Here is a 27,835-nt window from a genome sequence, read left to right on the forward strand (position 1 = left end):
GTCTAATTAGGCAGTCATCCAAGGGCCCAGAGCTTATTTTAAGCGCTGCTTGCTCGGCTTTATATTTGCTCCAATTCTCTATTTGCTCAGACTGCTTACAAATTATGGAGTGGTAATATTAAAATGAAGATCTCATTCTCAAGTGACTTGTTGCAATTAAACTCTTCTTTCAAATCCTTACTTTGTTGCCTGTATTAAAATGACATCCTTCTTTTTTATTACTTGAGAGTTTGGTTTGTAATCTCACCCCAAAACTGCTCGAATCTGGTAACCCTTGGGAAAAAAAAGAGGAAAACTGGAGCCAATTATATAAAAGATTATTCCTGAGCAAGCGAAATTTCCTGCGCTGTCCACTTCAAGTTCCAGGGGAGGGGGAGATATCTCCCTATTCAAGGAAAGGTGGTGGTGGTGGTGAGTGTGTATGTGTGTGTGTGTGTGTGAGAGAGAGAGAGATAAATGGAATTCTTTCATGGGAACGAACAGCAAATAGCCCACCCACTTGAAAACTCAAGAGGGAATATGAAAGGGAGATCCCAGGAAAGGGACTGGCAGGCTGATGCGGGTGTTGGTGACAGACAATCCCATGTCTTGCTTACTAAAACTACCTATTTCATTGGAAAAATAACAATCTACACTCACTGTATTATGTAACATTCATGCTACTGTTCAAAATAAAGTATTAGTCACTAAAAGTACTGTAGATCTTTAGTTATCTAGAGGATTAATTTTCTTACAAAAAGAATGTAGTCTAAATAAGCCATTATTAAATTTCAGCAAAATAAGGACATTTGTCTGTCCTTTTTTTGTCCCTTATTGCAAAGAATTCACATTAATCAACCTTTGTCTTAGATTCTTACACATCACATCAAAATGTCAAGTACATATTATAAATTGGAGACAACCTCATCATGGTTCATGTCACATGCAATGATTTCTGGCTGCCAGGAAATTAGAATACAAAACAAAACAAAGATAAGTTTCCCCTTTTATTAAAGGTCAGAATTTTTCTTCTCGATAACATTGCTTAATCTCATGAATAAGTCTCAGAAGATAGGAAAATGAGCTTTTACCATTCTAAAAATCTCAAACCGAATATCTGCCTGGGGAGAGAAGAATCCTGAATCCTTAATGGGAAGCTAAGGGAACAATCTATACTTCCTTTCATATCAGCACACTGGTAGCCACAATAATACTAATGAATGTTGTAATAGTTAAAGAGTCTTTTTGCACAGCATGTTAATTGTCTCAAGTCTGTTTATCCAAGTCTGGTCAATAAAGAGGGAGAGGGGAGAGAAAAATATATGTATTTCAATTTCCTGAAATATGGCTGACAGCTGGGTGATAGAAATTTTTCAAATCTATCAATCTTAAATCAACCATAAATCTTTGGGTGTAGAAGTTCGTCAACAACTGTTCTTGGCATGTGATGTGTTTAATGAAAGTTAGTTAGCCGAGCACATTTTCATGTTGAGGATTCAGCCTTAAAATAAATGGACCAAGTAACTTTCATTTCTCTTCCAAAAGCAGCTTATCCAAAGCTAAAACTACTCTAGTAAACTGTCTCAATGTAAGCTACGGCCTTCAATAACCTGGGGCATTACAAATTTTCTGAGATGATGACTTCCAGAATTTCTAGGTAGGCATCCAGTACAATGGTACCTCGGGTTACGAACGCCTCTGTTAACGAACCTTTCGGGTTACGACCAGCACGGGCGCAAAAATTTACCTCGATTTGCAAACTCCGCCTCGGGGTACGAGCAGGATACGCGGCCATTTTTCTGCCCCTGACACGTGGTCCGCGGCCATTTTTCCGCCCCTGACATGTGGTCCGCGGCCATTTCCCCCCCTGACACGTGGTCGTAGGGAGGGGGACTCTCCCTCCAAGCAATAGCCGCCTCCCTGTCCTCTATGCCAGAACGGATTAACGGTAATTACATTGAACCTTATGGGGAAATTTCCTTCGGGTTGCGACCAATTCGGGTTGCGGCCAGAGTCACGGAACGAATTAAATTTGTAACCCGAGGTTCCACTGTACAAGAATTTTGAGGGCTGTCTCAGCAAATTTTGAAGACACTGGATTGGAGAGGGCTTTTGTAAACACAATGGAAATGTTCACTTCAAATATTATGAATTTCCACTCATATCTTTTATACTGCACTGTACTTTCCTTCCTTCTGCTTAACTGCAACAAAATCTAAGTACGTGCAATACTGGTTGCTCACATTTATCCAGGGCTGTTCTTACCTGTTCACTCCCTCTTTCTGTTGTCTTCCTTAGCATAAAATGTAATCCAGAAAACCACACAAGGGCAAGGATAAGGATTGTTTTGCTGAAGAAGCCTTCTCAAGCACCATAAGCAAAGAAAGTGCTCTCTACATAATAACAAGATTCACATCTTATGCACATGTTGTAAAATTTGCAACCAAAATTGTGGATAACTAAAAATAATATTTACCCTTGACTCTCCTTATCAAATTCAGGCCTGCCAGAAGTCTTCTTAGTAACACTCAGGTCAATTAGGCTTGACCAATTGTATGTTATCTTTCCAAGGTTAATTAATACATTTTTATTAAACTTATACTGCCAAGAACTCAACCACACTTACCTATCACTCCTATTACAGAATTGATTAGCTCTGGGTATACAAAACAATGTTTTGCACAAGTAATAATTCACAAGTCAGATTTAATCATATTGATCCACTAAATGTCAATCCTAGGATCAGATCCTGCTTTAATATTTTGGTTTCTACATAGACTTTAATTTACATTTCTCCATTTTAGATGACACTGGGAAACTGTTTTGAAAAGTCACAAAATGTTTGCAGAAACTGAGAAACATATTAGCTCATATCTGGTCTGAGACCATTGGATCTGAACATGGCCTAGATAGCAACTGCTCAGAGTTTGCTGCATATATGTATGCTCTATGTATGAAAAAAGCAAAAAAGCAAAAAAGCAAAAATGAGTATGAAAGTTATTCCAAGCTATTGGTTTCTGTGCATTTCTGTTAAGAATCAGACTGTGCTTTAAAAAGTGCTTAAATCAGTTCTGCAGGAACTCTGCTAAGGGATTCCTGAAAATGTTACAAACATTAGCATGTATATTAGTACAAATTTACATACTTGTCAAAACCCTTTATATTCTTCTAGGAAGCTACGTGATACTTGTAAATTACTACAATTGTAAGTTAATCTAGCCAAGCATCATGTAAGGTAAAGTCTTGTTCATTCAAGCTGAGTCCTGGTGACTTCATGGATACATTCATGTTTTAAAGCCCAGAGCATACTAGCTCAGTTCAGTTGATAAAATCATAGAAAGTTAAATGTCTGAAGAGGGCACTGCAAAAAAACAGCATCAGTGTATTAGTTGGGGAGAGTCCTCCTTTACTTCCAGCTTCAACATTTTGGTCCTGCAACACATATTGAAGCTGTATGCACAAGCTCTATCTGCAATCTGTAACTTTGCAGTACCAAAGGATTAATTATTTATTTCTAATGGTTTTCTAGCAAAAGGATTCAGATTATCCATACAAAACACGTACAGCTTGGATGCGAAACATTTCTGTCCAAAACAGCCAGATCAACACATGGAAGAAGTGAGTCAAGAAGGCGTTATTCAAGATCTGTTCTCTGTGCTCAGAATGATTTCCCCTTTGGATAACTAAGTAGAGCTACTGCATTTAAAATATAAAATAACTTTGCACATCTCAAGAACTGATGCTAAGAGATAGTACTTAGAAGTAAGCCATTACTGGCATTCAAAATGAGATAAGCCTTTAAACAATACTATTTCAGGATTTATACTGAAAACCACTAGGAAGCCCAGCTTTGCTCAGGTAAGAGTAAGCTTTAGTACCTATCAATTTAAAAAATCCACCTTTGATTTTTAAAAAAATAAGTTATACAGTCCTATGTCACCTTTAGTTAAGAATGAAGTTATAGTAAGCTACAAGTTAGCTATGATTAACTTAAGTATGATTAACGATTTTAAGAAAAGTGACCAAAGCAATAAATACACTCAACAAAATTCTCTGAGACTAGTTACTAGCATCCTTTCATCTTTTTGAATTGCTCTAGTTATGTGGACAAAGTAGATAACTAAGTCTGCAATCCATATCTTTCTTACAACTAGTGTTTATTGAACTCAGTGGGATTTTTCCCCCCAAGTAGATATGCAGGCAAGTGTTATAACTTTCATTAAACTATGATCTTCAGCAGGAACTTTTAACTACTTCATAAAAAGTAGAAATTAGGGATCCCACCTACATTTGCCTTGCCATACAAATTAAATCTGCCATACATTCACTCAAACTACCTTTGTATTTTTAATTTTATGTGGGATGGGCCCTAAATATTTTTACAACTGAAGGATCAATTATCTGACCCCTCCTAGACCAACACAATAGGAACCAGTGTTGTGTTATAATTTAATGAGCAACATCAGAAGAAATACAGTGAAGCATTATGAATACACTAAAGTATTTATCTCCCTAACCAAACATTACATTCTCTTATCTTGAGCAGCAGACTCAAAATTAATGCAACAAGGGTACAGAGAATCAACTAGAGAGTGGACATTTACATTACATTCTCATTTCTGAACGGTAGTCTTAAAGCTGCTCCAGGAATACAAGAAATTAAACATGGAGTACAGCCTTTCAAAAAACTACGGACCGCTCAAGGATTTTAGCACAATCCAAAAATGAAATGCAGCATTTACTGACAACACACATCAGTCCCCAACCCAAACCTCAGGGTAAAAAAAGACCCTAAAAAGGATTTAATGTTCATGATTCAGAGAAAACAAACACTCAGCAATCGTATGCACACTTTGCCTGGAATAAACCCCACCAGACAAGAAAGATGTACTTCTAGATAAGGGCACAGAGGAGGCATTTTGCTCTTTCTTACAGACACCCTGTTGTACTTAGTCTAAGCTACAAAAGGGTGACTTTCCTCCTCTTCTCGTTTCAATTCCTCTCCTTAAACGGCAAGCCCTGATCCACCCGAAGGATTCAAAGGAGACTCTGTCCAGGTTTGACAGCACGAGGGCGGGCTGCTAATTCTCCCAGATGGACCCAAACGCCCAGCGGTGGTCCCAAGCACGAGGGGCCCCCACCAAACTGGAGGCGGCAGGCAACAGGTCCCCCCAAATCCTTCCAGCTGAACCACCCCCGGACTTTTCCGCAAGGAGGAGGACGCCTAAGAAGCCGGCAAAGTGAGCTGGGGCAGGAGACCATCGCTCCCGTCCCGCGGATCCTGCCGCTTAAGGGAACCCGGCGAAAGTGCGCCCGCTCCGGTTACGGGGCAACCCGAGTCCCCCGGCAGGGCGGCAGCGAAACCTCGCCGGCTTACTCACACACACAGAGCTCCACCACGTAGGCGTAGTAGGACCAGGCCACGACCAAGGCGATGAAGGCCACGGGCACCCACGCCAGCACCCTCTGGCAGCACTTGAGGACGTGCGACGGCGCCATCTTCCCCGCCGCGGAGGCGCCGCTGCCGCCGGCAGGAGCCATCGGTGCCGCAGCCGCGCTCGCCGCCGCTTCTCCGCTCGCCGCTGCGGCGAAGCCTCCCGCCGGCCCCCGCCCTTCCTCGCCGCACGCCAAGGGGGCAGGGCCTGGGCGCCGCCTGCCTGGCGCAGCGACTCCCGGGGACGGGGGAGGAAGCGCGGCGCGCCGGAGGGAGAAGCCGCGGGCGGGCGCCGCGCTCCCCGCTGCTAACACTGCAGGAGCCACCGCCACCCGCCCAGCCGCCTCTCCTCCGCCTCGGCGGCCGGAGGAGCTCCGCGTTCCTCCCCTGCCTGCACGCCCGCCCGGCCGGCCGCTCGCCCACGTACGCCCGGTCGCAGCAAACAGCCCTGCCCTCGCCCGCGCGGATAGAGGAAGAGGCGGCCCCTCCCGCTTCCCTGCCGCGCCCGCGGCTCCCGGGCGCTCGCGGCGGGCAGCTCAGACGTCCCCCTTTGGGGAATGGCCGAAGGGGGGATCCCGGGCGGCCGGGCCCCTGGCTGCCTTCCTCCGCCGGGCCAGCGGGGGAGGACTGGATCCCGCCCGGAAGCAAAGCGCCCCGCACGGTTCTGGCGCCTTCCTCGAAAGGGTGTTCCTAGATGGGCGAGCTCGATGAGTTGGGAACAAAAGTTATGGACAGGACGGGAGGCTGAACTTGGCTGATCCGGGAGCTGAGCGGTAGCTGACCCCGGGTGGGTCCCTTGGGAACTGTAGGGCTTTGGGCGAGGCTGAGCGTCGAAGGAAGGTCCCGGAAGAAATCAAGGGCGAGCGCTTCTGCAACGCTGCGAGGCGTTCACTCCGCTGCTAACCTTGATCTGAGAACGTGGGAAAAGGCGCGGTCTCAGCGGGCGGCAACGCCTAGCTGAGGTTGGCTCGTCTTGGCAGTTAAGCAGGATCAGATCTGGTTGTTATTCAGGTGGGAGACTAGGGCTCTATACTCTCTTAGGAAATCGGGAAAAGTCTCCCAGAGGCAGGCCGTTCATCATTTTCCTGTTCATTTGTTTTATATCCTGCCTTTCATCCATGAACACCGCACGGCATAAATAGCATTCGCTCCTCCTATTGTTCTCCATAACAGCAGTCTTGTGCAGTTGCCAGGAAAACTATATGGATGTGTTCATGAAGTTGGCAGGAGTTAGGGTTAGGGTTATGCCAGTTTACCTTTATGAGGACAGGGTGCGGCTGACAGAAAGCTGGACACGTCACAGTGGTTTTTCTCAACCCTGGTGCTCCCTAGATGTGTTCATAGCCAGCCCTACTGTTAGGTAGAGGGAAGCAGCTACCTTACAGGACAATGCTGGTTTGGAAACCACCCTAGTTCTGTGGCTGTTTTGCCTTGGCACGCTCGGCAGAAGGTAGAGAGTAAGGTACGCCACCCAACCTGTCCTAGTCCAGCCATCTCAACTGCTGCCTTCAACTGCCACACCAGTCAGCCACAGTGGAAGAGGGGCATTGTAGTAGAAGCTAGGTTGTATTGTTGGGATAACTTTACAGTTTCACAACACATGAAACATTTAATTCATCCGTATGAATTACAAGCATGTAATTAACTTGCATTTTTATAATTAACCCAACTGTAAGATATGGTTCCACAGGCATCTACTGATGAAAGCCATTAGTGAAAGATGAGTCATACAGCTCGGTGTTACATTTGCACTGTATTAGGCCTGGTAACAAAATGAATGTTACAAATGCAGGCATCTTTTCATACTCATTTGATGTTGCTTTCTGATGGCATACTCACCTGCAGTACTATTACTGAAGCATGAAACAAGCTCCTCTTATGAAATGTTATGGTCCAGCAGCAAGATTTTCTTGGTATTGATCATCTGGGTGATGTCTTGGAACTTTAGAACTTGTTGGAATACTATTTTTAAGAGCTGTATCAAGAGTGTCTGCTTTCTCTAAGTTTTGACCCAATAATCATGGTCAGCACTTCCATCTTGGAAAAAACAAGTAGGGATGTGCTGCACTTTGTAGTTTTGCACATCACATATGTGGGCATCTCCTTCAACAAGCTATGTCTTTTTCTGGGCCCGCATGATAGCTACAGGTTCCTGGGATGCTTGAGCCCATGCTTGAGCCAAGGACACACAATGCCATTGCCCATGTCTGTTTCAGAGCATCTTTTCAGTTTTAGATCCAGCAACCTAAGAACCAGCAATGTTCAAGGATCCTAAAACATACCCATATGCGAAATCTCATTGTAAGCATGTTATGGGAGTGCTAAAACCTCACTGCTTTGGTTAAGGTTGTTTATCAATACAGGGATCCCAAAAGACAAGGGCCAGAAAAGAGAAAATTAGACCTATTTAACAATCCAATCTGAGGCAAAGGAATTTAGAATCTCAGCTTCTATTTTATTTAAAACAATGTTGTATTATATTGAACTGTATACTTATGTGTGCCTTTGATCAGTGTCTATGGGCTAGAATTGTGAAAGTAATTTAGTAGATTCTCATTCCTATTTTAGAAGCGGTCCATTTAGTCTTTGCAAATATGAATTAATAAGGAAAGGAAGAAAAAACAGGGCTCCCCCTTGTGGGAGTTCATTATTAAGCCATACACTTTTTAAAGTTTTGCTTTCCCATATGCCCCAATAGGAAGGATACATTCCAGGTCCAGTTCTTGAAACAGTGTCATTTTTGAGACTTAGGAGGCATGTCTTCTCAGTGGTGGCTTTGGCCCTTGGATCAGTCTTCCCTCTGATGTACAGTATGTCTGTCTTCAACCTTCAGGAAGGTGGTGAAGATCTGGATCTTCCCCCTGACCTTTGGGCCAGAATGAGTACAGCCCCCATTTTCCAGAGGTATAGTATATTTCAGCCATGTTTGCCATTAATTGTCTACCTTTTTTAATGTTAGATTTTATTATAATTATACACACACGCGCGCATGCGGTTTTAACTTTCTTTTTTTCTTTCTTTGTATGCCATCCAGTTACATTTTCGTGAATTGGGTGGCCGTATAAGAGCTATAAATAAATACATAAATAATGTTTCTGTACACATCATTTTGTTATAGGTCTTACGTAAAAGAGGGCGGTGGCTGCTTGCTTGTTATTTCCTCAAATTTACAATTCATTTTTTCTATTTAAACACTCAGTGCAACTAACAGAGGAAAAGCAATTAAACACCGAATGGAGAGATTAGTTATAAGGTGACTTTAAAGTGGTTGTTTCTAGTGTGAAACAGGTACTTAATATTTGAAAAAAGGTGTGTCAGTGATTTGGGAAGCGTTTGAATTTAAAACACTCTGTGCACAACATTACTTCCCAGAGGATTGAAACAGCATTGAAACAGTTTTTTCCCCCCCATGCTTGAACTGTGGGGTGTTTCAAACATGTGATCGACATTTTCAACTTTTTAATCTTCTAGAGTAGGAGGAACTGATAGGTCCTCCCTTGGTACTACCACAAAAAATATCTCTGTTCCTTACACTTGTCCATCCCAGCTGAAAATCCAGCAAGCCCATGATATTAACATTGGGATAGACTCATTTTATGTCCCGTGTAAAATGCATTTGATGAAAGTAATCAAAGTTTTTGGTTGCTTTTCCAGATACAAAATCAATGAAAACGAAGATAATAGCAAGGCACTTAACTTCTGAGGAAGAAAATTTTGTGCATGAAGAGACTGGCTGTGAGATAAGAAAAGACCCAGTGAAATATTTAGGACTTTACTTGACAGGATGCAATTAAGACATATATCAAAACAATTATAATAAATTATGGAAAGAAATGTACCTCACTATCTTGAGTTCTCCATTTCTCCATTTTTGTCTTGCAGCAGTCAAAATCTAGGCTGTAAGACATCAAGTGTAGGAATCCAAGGGGTTCCCCCCACCCCCAGCTTTTTACTCACATTAATGCATGCTCTAAAAATGATTGGTGCTTAGCATGAGTTATATATGAGGTCATTGTGTACTCTATAGTGGCATTACATAGTCCTGAATTCAGTGAAATACTATTTAAATGTACCTGGAAGCTTATGAGGGAGGACATATTTTTGGCATGTGTTGTTGACTTTCAGGTACTGACTGTGGAAAAGAATGAATGTGTTTTCCCAACTATGCCTGGTATATTAGCTCAATCTGTTCCTAGAAAATGAAAGCCCGCCATCTTCTGTCCAAGTTTTAATAACATTTTCCCCAGCTTGGTGCCAGCTTCAGATATGCTGAAGTACAAATCCTAGCATGAGTCACACTGACTGAGAATTATGAGAGCTGCAACTGAAGACACATGCAGATGACCAGCCTCAGCAACTCTTCTAGATGGGTGTTGCAGATACTTTAGATGCTGCAACTGGTCTCAAATGCAACAGCCAGGCTCCCAACTAGGACTGGTCCAGGAGAGAAGGTTCTATCAAGTCTCAAAAGGGTGTCTGGTTGGCAGTCAAATACAATTCTATGCATACTGAATATTCCATGGGCTATCTTCTCCGTGTTCTATTAATTATATATCTGTCCAAGATAATGCCATGAGTAGAAAGCTCATTAGGTGGCAACTAAGTCTACAGCCTTTGTAGTCCAGTAGCAGTGCCCTCTCTATAGAACCTCCTGCCAATGAGGACCATCTATCATCAATTTTAAGGGAGGTGTTTGTTAGGGCTCTTCATTGCAGCCACAGCTATCCATTCATTCTGGAGTTGACAGAAAACCAAACTGGTGTAACATTTGCTGATTCCTATCCTGCCGCAGCACCCCTGCTGCCCAATGGGACCATCTTTATGTGAGGGAACATTAAGGGAAAGAATTGGTTGATTCCCTTGGCATTGTTTCCCTCCTCTTCCAACAAACATCACCAGCCAGTGAGAGAATGTTCCTTAATGAGGGCTGGGGCTTGCTGATTCTGATGAAGAATTAGACCAGAGGGTATAGTCCACTGTCAATACTCTAGGATGTATACAAATAGCCTAGCTGAACAACTGATGGGCACACAGTGGGGACTAGCAGTGCAATAGGAGTCTTCTGCTGCATCGGATAACTCTTCTCCCTGCCTATCAGCTGTTAATTTGGGCAGTTTTATACATGGGTTCAGCAGTCAAGACCTGGCAGGATAGCTGAGGTGCATGGTGGGACATCATCCTGCAGTCAGAGATTCCTCCTGCCCTGCACCACTTCCTGCCACTTTTCAACATGGGGTTAGTGGCAGCAAAGCTGCCCAATAAATCAATTTCTCCTGCTTTATTGGGAAGTCCTCCACAGCTGGCTTGGTGGAGGCTCCCTGGTAAAGCAGGAGAGCTGATGTATAGGATCAGAAATGGCTCCCTGCCACCCAATCCCCAGGTTGCCAGAAGGGATAGTTGACCTCTCCCTCCTCATGCCTTTCCTAATTTCCCCAAAACAGCTGACAGATGCAGGGAGGGGTTGTGCAGTGAAGTGGGAGGGATCTCAGTTTACCATGTGGCCACCAGGGCCTGGCAGCTGTTTTTTAAGGGGGGGTTACTTTAAATCATGGGTTTAGCACCCTTCTTGAGCATGGATTTACCATTCTGAAGAGCACTGAATCTGTTTTTAAACAGCTGCTGGGATGAACATTGCTCAGTGCAGTGGGAAACTCCCTCCCGATTCAAAGCCTTCCCCATCCCCCAGCCATTTAGTTTTCCAGACTATTTTAAAGTACAGATATAGTGCTCTTCAAAAAGAGTGGCCAATCAGTGTTTACAAAGAGCTTCAGCAGCAGCTGACAGGCACGGTAGTGAGGTTGTGCCCTGGAGTAGCGGAGGGAACTGGCTTTGCCTTTGCAGATTCACTTTGCTGTCCTTCCCACCCCCTGGCCTTGATCGTTGCTCTCCTACTGCTCTAAACAGGATGGTCCTGGAAGATAGGGCTCAGGGGCAATAGGGATGGAGGGTGGCTGCTTGTTTTGGTGTCAGCATCTGTGTGTATCTTCCTGGGGATTAGGCAGGGTTTTTTTTTCTATTGAATTGTTAAGGAGGGGCTGCTGGGGGTGATTAGCAAGTTCATGAACCCAACCCCCCCACCAGTAACCCAACCCCCCCACACCCCCAATCCCCCCCTCTCCCCCCCCCTCAGATCTCTATAAATACCCACAAAAGGGTCACATCACCCTGGGCACAGAGAGAACTGCTCCTGTCTGTGCTCCTGCACTCTGAAGATGCCGGTCACAGGTGCTGGCGAAACGTTAGGAAACAAAACCTCCAGAACACGGCCACACAGCCCGGAAGACCCACACCAGCCATCCTTAGTTGTGTTAGAGGTCCTGGATTGTTTTCTGCTATGTTTTAGGAGGAGTTATTTTGATACTTTTAAACTGAATTGGATGTTTGTGTATTTTTACTTTTAGGACAGTGCCAGAAAGCGGCCAAAATTGGTAAATTTGTGGAAGAGGCAGACATGCTCATAGGAGGTCTGGCAAGAGATTATGCCTTTGCCTATTTACACTGAGAAATTAACATCAGGAAAATAACCACATTTTGATACTATTAAAAAGTTGGAGCTTGTTCAAACCATATACCCATAAATGTGTATTACGCTGCTATCATGGAATTTCAAGATAAATTAATAGATATTGTTTAGAATTTCAAGATTAGACTCTGCTGGAACAGTAGTATTGCTACTGAGTGAAATTGCTCATAAGTAGATATACTGCAACGTCTTGCAGAAATGGCTCTACTGTAATATATTACATTTGATCTTAGCCAAAAAAGCCAAGAACCAATGCTGTGTGATTGTGAATTAGTTAACTAGCATAATAAAGGTAGATACATCAAGTACAGAGATAGGGGAAATTATTCTTTTTATTATGTGTATCACATCTTTAGGCCAACAACTGCATTCTTCATTCTTATCATTGTGATTTCTGCATTCAAAGCCATATATAATTTTCTGTTGGCAATATCTCAGAATGGTAATTGTGCAAGACAGGACCATGAATAGTAATGTAACAAACTAGTTACATTTCAAGTAATCATAGTCTCTCTGTAGAGGTATCAAAATGTTTTGAGTGTTAAACGGCCTGGAAGTGTTCTGAATCCTAAATAGTAGTTTCAAGCCCAGAACACTTCTAGTAAAACTGGACTACTAGTGTGTTTGGAACAATCCATTTAAGTCTGTAACATTCCAAAATAGAAACATCTATTTTACACATCTCTATTAATGTCCAGGTAGTGTCAGGCATCACCAGAAATATTTATAGCATGGCTGTAAATCTTCCTTCTCCAGACACTTAACTCTTATTCACAACTTGGCTTATTCAATAGAGGATTCACAGATGGAACTCAGCAAGATTAATCTCTTTTTTGCAGATGAGAATGAAGCAGATTTGCCTACTGCAATACAAAGAAGTCAAAATATATATATAGGTCTATGCTTCAATCTTTGAGCTATAAATTGTAAGCTTTTTCCTCCTTCCTTTTTGAGTATGGTCATTCTCTTGATGGTCTTGGATGTACCTGGTCTACGTGACATAATGGTTCTCTTGGGCCTGGAACTGCTGTTCCTGCCTTGCTAGTTTAATTCCTTACAGATAGTACAGCACTCTGTTTAGTATGGCTAATTTATCATCACCATAATCGCAATCATAATTTCTCTTCAATGATATGTTTAGCTAGTGCTAAGACATAGAAATGTTCTATTCTCTGCATATCTAAATGTTAAATGCTGGATTATTGGATCCGCTTTTCCTCTGTGATAATGAGTAGGCAATAATATTTAAGGAATACATGTTCCCAAAGATTTTTTATTAGCAGATGAACAAATCACAATCAATTATGAAGATTTTTTTAAGAAGTAAAAAAAAAATCAGGATATGAGTCAACCCCAATATTTAGAAGTAGCCAAAGCAACAGCCAAATTGTACTAAACCCTGAGACTCTAGACAGTGCACAATGAATACTATTAAATGATAACAGTCTGGAGAATGCATAGCAATGGGATGTGTGTTATCCTAATTACAAATATTGTTGGTGTTCTACCATTAATATCTCTCACTGGTAGAACAAAACAGGATCATAGCAACAAGCTGGCAAACATGCAAAGGATTATTTGTCCAAAGCAGCACAACTATACAGCCATGCTTCCTTGAGTTGTCAGTACAGTTTTTCACTGGCTGTTTTTCACAGGAATCAACATATATATTACAGAATCAGCAAAATCCATTGCAGTATTATGATACTATAATTGCCGTCAATCTACTTTCAACATAACTCTCTGTGTTTACTTAGAAGTAAGTCCCACAAGAACAAATTCAGCAGTTTTGGTATCATAGGCTATCATTATTATGGATTTTGACACATCTTAATATATGGAATCCAAGAACGTTCTTCTTTGCATCCATTTCTGCTGCCATTTCACTTTAATTTCTTCCAATTCCCTTAGGATGATTTAAGACATTTACCATCCAGGAATAACAATCTTAGGATTTAACTATAATGCATTTAAATTACTGAACTGTTTACTCTTCAAGGTTCCCATAACCAAAATATTTTGCACAATTTGAACAAAGGCCATTCTTTGAAAGAGCTCAGGAGAGTTCCTAAGAGAACAAATATAGCAGAATGATTTGATGTTATAGAACCAATTATCTAAAAGTCTAAGTATTTCTGGTGAAGAGTGTCAAGTTACATTTTCAATCATACTATTTGTGGGGAGAATCCATTAGAGGTGATTTGGATGGAGAAATGGTTGGGTAAAAGGATTAAGCTAAGGCTACAATATCTGGGCTGCAAAAACCCACTGTTAGTAGCAAAGAGATACAGATGTTACTCCTTGCTCATTTAAAACAGGCTAATTTAATCTCTGAAGGCAGCCATGTTTGAAAACTAAACTTTATTCTGTGGCGGTCAGGCAGAGAAGACAGCTAATGTAGATGCATGCTTTTAAAAAATGAATTTTTCATGGACCAACCTCAGGTAAGTTGATAATCCAATTATTGGAGGGAAAAAGAGTCACTTCAACATGTATATCATTTTTATATTATGTTATATTCATCATCGTTATAACATTGTTTCTCTCTTTGCTGTAGGCCAGTGTTTCTCAATCTCAGCTTGGAGATGTGTGGACTTCAACTCCCAGAATTCCCCAGCCAGCATACTGGCTGGGGAATTCTGGGAGTTGAAGTCCATGCATCTTTAAGCTGCCTAGGTTGAAAAACACTGCTCTAGGCGGTCAAGGTGGTGAATCTCCCCTCATTTTAACAACATTGCAACTTTCCTGTGAAATCGGCTGGCTCGAGTAGAAGTGATTGGCCCAAAGTTGCCCAGTAAACTTTAAAACTGAGTGATGTGAATGAGGGCCTCCTTGGTCCTAGTCCAACACTTTAACCAATATACTACACTGGAAGAGTATATGTATATAATTTCATATACGTAGCACTATATGCTATTAATATTCATTCATAACTCAGGACAAGCAATTATTATAGCAGGGAAGAAAAGCAGAGAGGAATTTAAACAATGAATCTGATGGAACCTGACAATAAGTAAGGCTATAAACCAATATACAGTACCTAGATCTACTAAAATTCATTTTCTTTAATGACTTCATTGTGTTGAGCTTCTAATCTTTATATACTTGCGCAATTTACAGTCTTCCAGTTCATGTAAACATTTTTGTATTTCCAGCTTAGAGTGAAAGATGCAAACTCCTGTGCAAACAGAACAGAACAAACTACAGAAATATATGAAGAATGTAATAAAAACGTTTCCAAATGCAAAAAAATGTTTTCAAATGCCTATAAGATACTATGCTCTAAGAATAACTTTTGCGTATTAATTTCTTATCCAGAATTTATATTGGATATTTAAAGCTCAAAATCTTTAAAATACTTCGGTATCTAGGGAGTCCTATTGTGGGGTTTCAAGATTTAAAATGATTTGACCCTTACAGATAATTCTGGAGTTGTGCAATTCTGGTCAGTGACTTTAATAAACTATTCTATTCTATTCTATTCTATTCTATTCTATTCTATTCTATTCTATTCTATTCTATTCTATTCTATTCTATTCTATTCTATTCTATCCTATCCTATCCTATCCTATCCTATCCTATCCTATCCTATCCTATCCTTGTATTTTTCATGCTTTTCTTCCCTTTAATTCTTAAAAATGTGGGTCTTCCCACATTTGCTATGAGGCCTGCCTTTACAAGATATGTCTACTAAATTCCAGGAAGGCTGGATAACACAGAAATGTTAACAGTATTCGTTTGTGAGAACATGAGTACAATCTAGAATAGGCCTAAAGCAAATTCTATTGCTGTAGGGATGTGCAAAGTGCTTTGTGCATGGAAGGGCTAGTTTCAGGTGGTCTGCATCACGATCCAAACGAGCATATTTAAGAGAGAAATCCTTTGGGGTGGGGGGAGAACAGGAAAAAGCCAAAGAGGTAGGCTGTAGGCAAGGGGAGGCAGGGAAAGGGCAGGTGCTAAAAAGATTAGGAGGGTGGATGGGTCAATTGCATATGCTGTATTTGAAACCAAGGATGCTGGAAATGGGGAAGTAAGGGAAGTAAGGTGTTTGGGTGATGGGATGGCTGGTGGCTAGGCCATGATTGAAGCCAAGGACATCAGCAGCTAAGGAGAGGTGGGACAGGAAGGGCTGGGAAGAGCAGCAGGCGGCCATGCGGTAGAGGAGGGGAAGAGGGACAGGGTGCACAAGGCTCCTCCCCATTTTGTTTCAGCTGAAATTCAGAACAACCAAAAGTGCTTTGGGTTTCAGTTCTACCAAACTGCAGCATCCCTGAATGATTCCAAGATACAAAACACATTTTCATGCCCACCCCTATCAAAATCAAATAATGGAAGTGTTCAATATTTAATTGTATTAAGTGATTGCACTGCACCTAGTATAGCCAATCTGTAAACAAATACATGAAAAACAAAGCTGAGTCACAAATGATCTTACGGATACATTTAAAAAGGACTCTTCCCAGTTTGCTTCCAAACTTCTTTTGCTCCTTTAATGGTTTCTCTTTTCACACATTTCCAGTAACCTTGGACTCCTTGCTGCTGAGGCACCTGTTTAAAAAAGTTGCAGTTACCAATCTATATTTAAGCTGCATTTTTTCCAGCTGGCCACATAAGATGAAGTCAGCCAGTCAAATCCATCTGCCTTGCCCTACTAATCATAAAATGGTTAAGTGATCTGTCAACCATTCCTATTGGTTCAAATGCATTTGCCTGACGGCAGGATGCATTACTTTTGGGCTGGTTAATCGTCTATAAATGAACCTATCACAACCACAAGTATTTTTTTGCGGTTGGAAGTAGCTGGACACAGAATGAATCCTGCTTTATGATTAGGGGTGATCTATAAACCACGATCAGAGGGACCAACACAGCTCCAGAAGGGCACTTCTGCGGTTTAGTTGTTCCATGATTAGATATGACATGCAAATACAGCAAGTCCTCCTTTGTGGGGTGGGCTGGCACTTTCCACTACTTGGTTCTTCCATTTAGCCATTTATTTTGCAGCAAGAGCTAAAACCCAAATTTGCTTATTTTTGTCTTCCTTCCTCATCCCTTCTTCTTTTTTATAGGGTGTGTATTCAGCAAAAGCCCTGATTTAAAAATGCTCTGAGTACACAATTACAAAGGTGGCAAATACAGCAAGTTCTCTAGCCTCCTTTTATTCTTTTACTCATTACCACCATTAGAAACTTTGGAATTAATAGAGTGAGTAAAGTATCTCTGACTTGGGGGTGCCTACTGGTGGCCCCAAGGACATCTTATAATCTTTTAATTATGTATTGCCGATTTTAGTTTGTTGTAAGCCGCCCAGAGTCCCCCATTGTGGGGAGATGGGCGGGGACAAGTCAAATAATAATAATAATAATAATAATAATAATAATAATAATAATAATAATATTGATGTTGCTTTCTGGACAACAATGCAGAAATAGTTTGCCACTGCCTTCTGCATTACACCTGGTGCTCTCCCATCCAAGTACTAATCAGATTTGATTTGCTTAGCAACGGTATCCACAAAAGAAATTCTGTCTGAGAAACTGGGCCATGATCCCCACCCCTTTTGAACCTGCACTGTGACACTGCATCCATATTCCAAAGGGGTGAATCCAGTGGCCTGATGCTGCTTTCATCAGCAGCAACCTGTGGATGCCCGTGGTGCTTAATTTTTTTGAGATTAGCCAAGGTCAGCTGGGTGAATTCCACCAAATATGGGTATAAGATTTTGAAGAAAACAATTTATAAAATGTTAACATAATTAAATTAAAAATCACTTATTGCAGGCTTTGCAATTCTGCAATATAGTGCTTCATCTATTAAGTGTTAATTTTTTCTTTAACCAAAGATACCAAGATCCCCTTCTTAACTTTTGTGAAGGATTGAAAAATATTAAAGATACTAATTTTGGGATATGAAACAGACTATCATGGGTTATTAGGGAGCTAAGATAATTCTGTAATTGGGGTTGGTATCAAATCATAAGTTTTATGATCTGAGCTATTTTTCAGATTCAGGAAGGTGCTCTGCAACAAGAAAATATTATTTTTGATCTTCTTCTGTTGAGTTGGTATACCCTATTGATGATCCTTTGGGGTGTTACTAATTTTGACCTATTGACATATCTGGCATACAGAATGTTTTCACTCTTGGCCTTTGGTCTTTGCTTACACACACCCTGGTTACTTGAGGGAGCCCTGTCTCCCATAACATCTGCCCAGCCAATTCGATCCTGCAGGGCTGGAGTACTCCAAGTTCCTTCGATTAAACAGTGTCATCTCTCAGGACCCCGGAAGCATGCTTTCTCTGAAGCAGTATCTGCCCTCTGAAAAGAGGTTCTCTCCAAGGTCCAGATCACTACCATTCTGCTGTTGTTTAGAAGAGCTGTAAAGACCTGGCTCTTCACCCAAGCCTTTGGTGAGGGACAGTGAGATCCCTCACTTCATCGCGCTTGCTTTTTTATTTTTTATTGATTTTATTGTAATTTCTTTGATTGTTGTGGGCGGCCCAGAGTCATTGACAGTCAGGTGGCATACAAGTTTAATAAATTATATATAAATATACACACACACACACACGTATACAAACACTGCAGTAGCACAAGAGATTGTGACAGAATCTCAACACAGTGTATTGTATGGATATCCACAGCTAGCTTGTTCAAAGAGGGATGATAGATACAGCTGTATTAAGCAATTTGTATATTCTCTAACTTCTTAGACTATTATAAGTATATATACTATTACTAGTATACTATCATATTAGCTAACTCTTATTATAAGCAGCTTGTTTTAATAAGATATTGTTTTAATAAATATTTATAATCTTGATAAACTGAAATATTTCTACTAGGACATATAAGCTCTGTGTGTTGTTTCCTTAATTTATTAAAACAGTGAGGCAATTAGACATTTCTACCAAACATTTGAGAGAACAATTACCCTTAATCCACGGTGCATCCTGTTTTTGAGAACTCCAAGGAACTCTGCATGGCTGAGGCAATTATCTCCATCTAAATCAAAGATCTTGAAGATGGTGTCCAAAACGTTATCTGAGAGCTCCTGTCCTGTGGCCACTTTCACAGCTCTCTTGAACTCCGCTAACACAAGCAAAGATATTTCATGTTTCCATTAAAAATCAAAATAGCTAATTTTTGCCATTAACTAATAGAAAGGTAGTTTATAAATCTAAAGAATAAGGGATTCTGAGTATACTCACATAATTAATAGTGTGATCAGGGAATCTGTTCCCACGGCTATGTTTAAACTGCTACACAGTACTAGATTTATTGAAGAATAATTACTACTTTTTACAGAAGTGGAATCAGTTGCTTTATGGAAAATACGCAGCTTTTACCCGAATCTGCTTTTGGAGCACAGGAATTTACCCAGTAAACAAAAAACTTGAATTACAATATTTTATCTGAAATATTGTAACTCCTTTTATGTTTCTGAAGGAATAAGTTGTTTTTTCTTGGGTATATGTATTCTAAAAGATTTATGAAATCAACCTATAATTAAAATTTTCTTGAGTTTGCTTTGCTTTGCCTTTGTCTTGTCAGGCCCTACACTAACTGCAGTATAAAAAGTCACTCTGTACAACCACATTTTATGAAAATATATAGAACAAGCGGGGGAAGAAAAGGAAGATAATATTTAACCCAAATGCAATATCATTTTAAAAACCAAATCCACATCAGTTGGGGGTTGTTATGCATTTTCAAAAGAATGAAGGATATAACAGTTCTATCCTAGCAAGGGATCAACAACAGATGACGAGGGAAAGTAGGACATTATAAAACAAGGCAAATCATTTTTTAATTCTATTGTCTTATAATTTCTTATTTACATAAATGGTAGCAGCAAATTGATCGCATGTTTTCTTATTATTAAAGATTCAGCTTTGCAATAAGAAAGATTTATAAATGCTATTTCACATACTGCATATATGCATTCCAGTTTTCCACTACTTTTTGGAAGAGATTAAAAAAAAGAAATATTCGTAGCCTCTGGCAAGGAAAACCCCTACACAACTGGGCACATGCATAAATATTTCTTTTGCACAATAAAATGTGGATCTTTGTAAGGGCTCTTAAAATGTTCTTTTCTGGTTCTTTTTTAGGAGGGGTAACAATGAAGATTCTAAGTAGAGTTTTTGTGAAGCTTTGATTGGGAGATTTCTTTAAAGGTAATGTTATTTACTCCATTTTCCAAATCAGATCAATAGTTTGAAAGAGTTTTTGTTCATGCTCAAGAGCTATTTTTCCCTAATCGATTCAGAAAAAAATCCATTGATTCAATTTTCTGAATCAATTCAAATTTCTGAACTGGAGTGACAGTCTGAATGGATGATTTGGACTGAAACTGATCTGCACACCTCAATTCTAGAAGTATTCTAGCAAAGTGCACAATATTTCTTAAAGCAACTTTTAAAATATTTTACTACTTTCCATCTTAAAAACTGAAAGGACACATCAGATTGCTGTCTTTCAGTAACAAAGGAAAAAAAACCCAAGTCCACCTTGACTCTTAGGGACTAAATGGACATATCCATATATTTTTCTTGGCAGCAATGTGGAAGTGGCTCACCACTGCTTTCATCTCCCTTCCAGGAACTAACCAGGCCTGATGCTGCTTAGCTTCTGAGCCCACACATAGTCAAGGTGGTGTTGCCGCCTACTGAGATTCCAGTTGAAACCAGATAGCAATATTAACTGGATATAGTATATTTTTCCATTTAGAAACAATAAATGTTGGAAACAATTCCCACTATTTCCTTTCTGCATGCTAAGAGATGGTGATTTGCCATCTTCTAGCTGTCATAATATGTAGTGAGGGACTGACAGATAATGCATTAAGTTTAAATTAACTTTATGAAGCAAAATCTACATGATGGGGACATTTTCAGAGTATATGTACATTATCTTTTCATTCTGATTTCATGAGGATTGATGAAATAATGCACTTCTTACCCCGTTTAACAGGACGGCTGGCTACGGTAAACATTTTCATGGCAATTGAGAAATCTTCTAAACGATTTGTAAATTGGCAGAAAGTCTTAAATTCATCCATACTGATACTCTGGAACACCAAAAAGGGTGAGATGTTTAGTAAAGAGACAAAAATCCAAGTATTTTCATAAAGGATTTGTCAAATCTCTATAAAATTATTATATATAAACCATCAGAATAACTTGATTATATTTTGCTGTACTCTAGAAAGGTCTTCAGTTACATTACAGATGGTTAATCAAGATTAGTTAACTTATACCAACCTCTCCCGCTTGGATTCTCTCTTTCACATTTTGCCAGTAAACTTCATTATTTTCTTCATCAGTGAAATACAGCAACCACTCTACAAAATCTTCCTTTCTCATTAAGGCTAGACCTTTGGAAAACTGATTGAATTCCATTTCTTGTACTTCTGCTTGTAAATCCTGCATAAATCTAAAAAAAAAGAAAGAATAACAACACAGTTTAATTATGGGCAGAAGAGGGCAACCAAAAGGATTAGAAGCTTGAAAGCCTTCTCTATGAGAAAAAGCTAAAATGTCTGGAACTCTTTGCCATGGTAAAAGGCAACTGAGGTAGACATGATTGGAGTACATAAAATCATGCATACCATAGAGAAAGTATATCAAATGAAGCATACCATGAATTCTCCTTGTTTTCACACTCTCTTGAAATCCTATGGCCTGGGATCCTCCAATAAAGCTGAACAGAAGGAGATTTAGAGCTGACAAAAACTACTTTTTCACAAAGCACATATATTAATCTTTAGAGTTCATTACCACAAGACTGCTAACTTGGATTGCCTTAAAAGGGCATTTAGATAAATTCATGGAGGGCAGGTCTATCAAAGGCTGGGGAATCAGTGTTCCTTCGGTGTTGGGGGCAACATGCCTCCAATATCAGTTGCAGGGGAGCAACAGTGTGAGAGAGCTAAGTCTTCACCTCCTGCTTGAAAGCACCCAAGAGGCATTTGGTTGGCCAAAGCTAAATGTTAGATTAAGATGGCCTCTGGCCTGATCCAGCAGGGCTATTCTTTTGTCAAGACAATTATTTTCATATTTGCATTTTTAGCCAAATAATACTTTACTCATATCAGCTGATGGCATTATGTAAATAAGGAGTATCTCGGAGTGTTGTTACAGGAGAATGCAACATACAAACTGTTAGCTTCCACCTCCTAACAGCAACAACTTTCAGAACATTCCATGCTGCAAAATAACAGAACTTATGCTAAGAGTTCTATGAACTGTTGACTAACACAAGTTGAGTGAAAGAAATTACTAGTTTTTTAAAGATTGCAATCTTAAATCCACTTACCTGGGAGAAATTAATCAGTGCCATGAATAATATTTCAATTGGGAATATTAGTAAAATATTCTGAAATGTTGTGCTTGAGCAGGTCTACCACTAGGGTGCCCTCTAAATTCATCTATGGTCATGAGTAAGTAGGCTGAAAAAATATTGCTATCTGCTATTTCTTTAAATTTGCCTGAATGAGAAATCAGATTTAAACATGAGAGTAGATAAAGCACACATATGCTTTAATTAAAATCTCTTTACAAAGAGACTAATAAAATGCACTCCTGAGAGATATAAATAAATGACAAAAATGATAGATTGTTCACTATAAAATACTCTTGTTCAAACAAGCTAATGTTACCCTTATTCAACATTTTGCTAGCACATGTATCATAAACATCAATGAAATACAAATAAAAACAATAACTTATTTGCCATATATGGCAACTTAAATAAAATGTCAGTGCCTGTATCCCACCGTTGGTATGTGCAGTACCAGCTGGAAACCAGTAACTTAGGTCATAGAGCAGCCATCAGAGAAAAGCCATTTTATCTCTATTCCTAAAGGGAGAAATGGGCCCACATATCAATTCTGATTTTCCCAGTTTCTTATTTGCTAAGCCTTAAGTTTGTTTTGTCCCATTTTTGTATCAATTTATGAACTGCATAGCCAGCATCAAAATGCACACCCACATATTTTCACAAACTATTGACTGATTGATTGATTGACTGATTGATTGGATTTAGAGGCTGCCCAACTTTCAGAGACTCTGGGTGGCTTGTATCTCCAAAAGCAGGAAATGGTAAAATGGAAGAAAAAGCATACACATGTCTGGAACAAACCACCCAGCCTATCAAAAGAAAAGTAACCGAGCCTCAGCAGTACCAGTTGAAAACTGGTCCGTAGGCCTGGGAGGACTTTCAGAGACTTGTGGAACAACTGCAGGGTGGGAATTGTATGGATCTCTGGGGAATGTTATTCCAGAGGGCAGGTGCCGTGACAGGGAAGGCTCACCATATGCCTTGAGCATTAAACAATTAAACATTGTTTAGCTGAAGACCTTTTGATAAGACCTTTTCCCCAGTAGATGGCATGTGCATGTTATGCTCACAAGCTACACATGAACTTGACCTCACTTTTTTTTTTTTATAATACTGACTTGAAAAACAGCAGAACATAAATCTGGGAAAGTATAATTGTTAACATTTTCAGGATGATTTCAGGATGTATGCATTAGGGAGTTCAATGCTGAAATATTAACTGAAAAATTATCTGGGTACCTGGTAAATGAAGAAAGAATGTATAGGTAGGGCATCTCCACGGTATCAAACATTCCAATAGAAGAGAATATACAATATACAATTTATTCAATAAATAAATGAACAGGTATAATGTTTTTGATTCATTTGTTTAATTGGGTTCTTTTTATTTAATTTTAGGACTTATGTAGAACATGTTTTAGCTCATATTTATTCAGAAATATTGAAAATTCAAAAGAGTTCACAAACTTTTAAGCACCACGGTATGTAGCTCATGGTTGAACTATGGAGTTCCTGGTGCTCTTTTGGTGCTATCATGATGCTGGGTAATGAAATGTCTGCAAGCAAACCACCAAGCTCAGAGAGCACCAAGAACTCTACAATATCAAACATTACCAGTTGTAAGCTATAACCAACTCTTCCTACATCTTGAATGATGATAGCCTTTCCAAAACATTTTGTGCTGCAACCCAATCCATTCTTACTTGATATCCACTCTTTGCTTCATCTGTAGCTTGTTTGTTCTTTGCACGGATTTTTTTATAGAGCCCAGCTTTTATTTTTCTTATGGAGTTTTAGACATGTCCCACAGTTGCTAGTAGCCATTCTTGTCTCTTCCCCCCACCCCCCCTTTTTAAAAACCATTTGAACATTTGACAAACTCCAGATACTCCCTGGAGGAAACAAAACATTCCTGTTGCTTCTTCCAAGGTAAGCCAACTGCAACAGCAGTTTGATTAGGTCATTCTAGGTGGACAGTTTCTGTAAACCATTTGCTCTCTCTTCAAACAGAGTACAAAACAAGAGTAACTGCATCTTTTGCTCCCTTTATCCACTGGTCATTCCTGAGAAAACTGATTTTCTAGATCCATTTTAATCAGGGTTCATTAGTGATTTTGGGCAGAAACTAACTCAGGCAACCTGTGGAATTCTTGATGTGAAAGCAAAACATGGGAAAATGGGGGTAGAGGCAGGGTGAAAGCTTACAGGGGCATAGGCACCCATTCCTAACCATGATGATGCTAAAATGTGCATCATAATTGAGGTTTCAGCTCAACCCTGGTAAGATTGAGTGACTGTGGGTTTTGAGGCCCCTGAACTCAGTAACTTTCCATCTTTATCTCTAAATGAGGTAATACTCCCCCAGGGTTGGTACACAACTTGGGGATCCTTATGGACTCATGGCTCTTGCCCAAAGAGCAGGAGACAGCTATAGGTAGGAGGGGCTTTGTACAGATTCACTTTGTGTGCCAATTGCACCTGGAACAGGAGACCCTACTTATCGTAACTCATGCTTTAGTTACCTCTTGGCTGAATTACTGTAACATGGTCTACACAGGGCTGCCCTTGAACAGCAGTTGGAAGCTGCAGCTGGTCCCGAATGCAGCAGTGTGGGCTGTGTTGGGCACTTCATGAAACAGCATGGGGCCAGGATACCTGTGCGACTGCCTGCCTTGATAAATTTCTGGTTGCCCAGCCAGAACAGCAAGGGCTAGCATGCTCTCGGTTCCTTAAATGCCATCTGTTGTGGTGCTTACCTTATGGAACAGCACTCCCCCCGATCCCCCGCTTCCCAAGATGAGCCCTGACTCTTCTGGCTTTTTGTAAGGCATTGAAGACCTGGATGTTCCCCCAGGCACTGGGGCCAGGAGGTTAAACCAGCTCTGTTGGTGAACTTGTTGTTTGATCTGTATAGATTAATATACTGTATTGGTTTCTATGGTTGCATCATGTTTCATTGGTTTTAATCCTCTGTATGCTGTCCAGTGTCAGTGCTGTGAGATGGTCTGCTATAGAAATTGTTTAAATAAAGAAACAAATAAAAAAGCAATGCCATGATGCAAGTTCCACCCTTTTGTACTCCCAGCATGACACTGTACACAAGTAGATAAGAGCAGAGTTTGCATCATGAGGTATGTTTCATCACTTGCCCACCCCAATGCCTATGGATAAGAGGACTTGTTAAGGACTCTCTTCTGATATTCTTTGCATGTGTATGTATTTCTTGTGTGTAAACTCACAACTATCACTGTGTTCAGGGAAGTGGAAAAGAGGATGATTGGGAGGGGAAGACAACTAATAGTCAGAATACAGTCCACGGGGTTCTCCGAGCTTGGTTGTTTTCTTGCAGGTGTTTCATTACCCAACTAGGTAACATCTTCAGTGCTAGCTACTCTATATAAACAGAGAGCAAACCCCCCTCCCTTCTAGCACTGAAGATGTTACTTAGTCAGGTAACGAAATGTCTGCAAGAAAACAAGCTCAGGGAACCCCATGGACTCTACAGTTCAACCCTGAGCTACATACATTCTGTCATCATCTGCCCCCTAGTATAGAGAGTATATAAAAGCTATTGTTGAAACAATACATTCCACAGAAATGCATGGATGCTGCATCATAGCTCTGCAAGTCACAACAACAAAATACAGTGGTACCTCTACTTATGAACGCCCCTACTTACGAAATTTTCGAGATACGACCAACTCCGGCCCCAAAAATTTACCTCTACTTACGAACTTGCCTCTACTTACGAACCGGATCTGCGGCCATTTTCCCTGCTGCCACGCGGTCGCGGCTTCCTGCGGGCAAGATCGCGGTAGCAAGGAGATGTTCGGTGAGGCTTGTGGTGTGTTTTGTGGTGTTTGGAAGGTTTTTGTGGTGTTTGGAAGGTTTTTGAGGTTTAAAAATAAAATGCATATGTTTCAGAACTGTTTAGCCATATTTACATTGAACCTTATGGGGGAAATTTACCTCAGGGTGTGACCAAATTCGGAGGGTGGATTAGCCGTATTTACATTGAACCTTATGGGGAAATTTACCTCGACTTGAGACCAACTCCGGAGGGTGGAACGGATTAACCGTATTTACATTGAACCTTATGGGAAAATTTACCTCGACTTGAGACCAACTCGAGTTGCAACCAGAGTCACGGAACGGATTAAGTTCGTAACTAGAGGTACCACTGTATAATGTAAAAGCAAAAATGTAATATAAAAAATGGAGAAAGCTAAATTTCCTACAATTTTGGTTTGAAAATGTCCTGGGAAGATGTACCAAGAAAGAAGCAGTAATCTTTTAGTCCCTTAAAGAACAAAAATTGTTTACAGCATTGTTTTGGCAATTTCAGATTAGCCCAACTAAGCCACATGCACAATCTGTGCATGAACCATTTTTTTTTAAAAAAATTCCTGGACTAAACAAGATTCTTATGAAGCTGTTTTTGGATCCTGCCTTACCATTCACTAACTACCATGCTGAATTTGAATCCACATGAAACTTTCCTGTTTCCTGCCTTAGTCCTAAGGCAGAATTCTTGCAAACTTCAAGTTTAGCTCTTCTCAATTTCTCTTCCTATTTTGCATACTCTTGAAAAAAGAAAGCTAGTTTAAAAGCTTTATTGCCAGCGCGCAATACATAATATGTAAATGAGGCAAATTGCCCCCTTAATGGTAGAGAATAATAAATAAAACAGAATCAAGAGCACAATGAAGTAGAAGTCACAACCCATGTAATGAGCTGCTATACAGAAGACTTGCTGTGTAGCATGATTTAAAGTCACTTCTGCATAGCAACTTTAAATTATGTGTTGCAAAGAACAACAAATCAACAGGAAAAGTGAAAGACTAAATAACAAAGCCTACATTTCATTTCAGTATTTTGAAAAAACAAAATCTCTTAAGCATACATAAGCACCATTAAGCCTTATGAATGAATCTCTCCCCCCTTATCCACATCATTTTAAGGAATGTAAATTACATAGTTAACAATATCTAAGCTTCTGTGACAGGTTTTAAAGCAGCCTAATCAAATGTAATCACTCCTGCTTTCTCTGGCTACTCTGCTGATCAATGGAAAGCCTTTTTAACAAGAACTTGGAAAATGATAAAAGCATTTACCATCATTTTTCCCTCTGCCTTTGACAATGATCTATGTCTGTACAGCTCATCAGTCATCTGTTGTAAAAACATCATGGCACTTTGATCAAAAAGCCAACAATAGCTTCCCATGTGAGGTAGAAATGCGAAAAACCATCAGATAGAAATCGCATTTTCCCTGAACAACAGAACCCCAGAAATGATGTGCTTGAGTTACTTACAAATAAAATAATGCGAAAAGTGATATCTCCACAGAGCTTTAAAGAAAAATAGACACTGATCCTTTCATTCACCTTTCTGTGCATTAAAACAAACTACACTGTCATGTCACAATGCAGATGGAGTGGATATATACGGGCAGTGATAAGGAGACACATACCAAGTGCATGAAAAATAAATGCCTCTGTTGAAAAATTACCTATATTAAACCCTATACTTATCCCAACAGCTCTAAGAGCAAG

The 27,835-nt window shown here is 40.2% G+C and overlaps 2 protein-coding genes and 1 long non-coding RNA gene across 4 annotated transcripts in view; 1 reads left to right on the forward strand and 2 right to left on the reverse strand.

Moving 5' to 3' along the window:
- ZDHHC20 (zDHHC palmitoyltransferase 20) overlaps positions 1-5,901 on the reverse strand; it is a 63,937-nt gene extending 58,036 nt beyond the window's left edge. For both annotated transcript variants that reach the window (XM_007430604.3, XM_007430603.3), the window contains exon 1: positions 5,361-5,901. In XM_007430604.3, the coding sequence (XP_007430666.1) occupies positions 5,361-5,520 (160 nt within the window). In that variant the 5' untranslated portion in view covers positions 5,521-5,901. The remainder of the gene's footprint in view (positions 1-5,360) is intronic.
- On the forward strand, positions 5,901-9,183 carry LOC148216055 (uncharacterized). Its single transcript, XR_015796105.1, has 3 exons — positions 5,901-6,200; positions 8,112-8,317; positions 9,068-9,183. It is a non-coding gene; the product is annotated as an uncharacterized LOC148216055 (long non-coding RNA).
- A 4,006-nt stretch (positions 9,184-13,189) lies between these two features.
- Positions 13,190-27,835, reverse strand: part of MICU2 (mitochondrial calcium uptake 2) — an 82,665-nt gene continuing 68,019 nt past the window's right edge. The window contains exons 9-12 of the mRNA XM_007430605.3: positions 21,204-21,375; positions 20,902-21,010; positions 18,872-19,029; positions 13,190-16,484 (exon numbers count right to left, since the gene is read on the reverse strand). Coding sequence (XP_007430667.2) covers positions 16,380-16,484; positions 18,872-19,029; positions 20,902-21,010; positions 21,204-21,375 — 544 coding nt within the window. The 3' untranslated portion in view covers positions 13,190-16,379. The remainder of the gene's footprint in view (positions 16,485-18,871; positions 19,030-20,901; positions 21,011-21,203; positions 21,376-27,835) is intronic.

This window comes from Python bivittatus, unplaced genomic scaffold, assembly GCF_059951505.1.
Source record: "Python bivittatus isolate LINGU-HERP-01145 unplaced genomic scaffold, Pbiv_v1 ctg000340_np1212, whole genome shotgun sequence".
In the NCBI taxonomy this organism is placed as follows: domain Eukaryota; kingdom Metazoa; phylum Chordata; class Lepidosauria; order Squamata; family Pythonidae; genus Python; species Python bivittatus.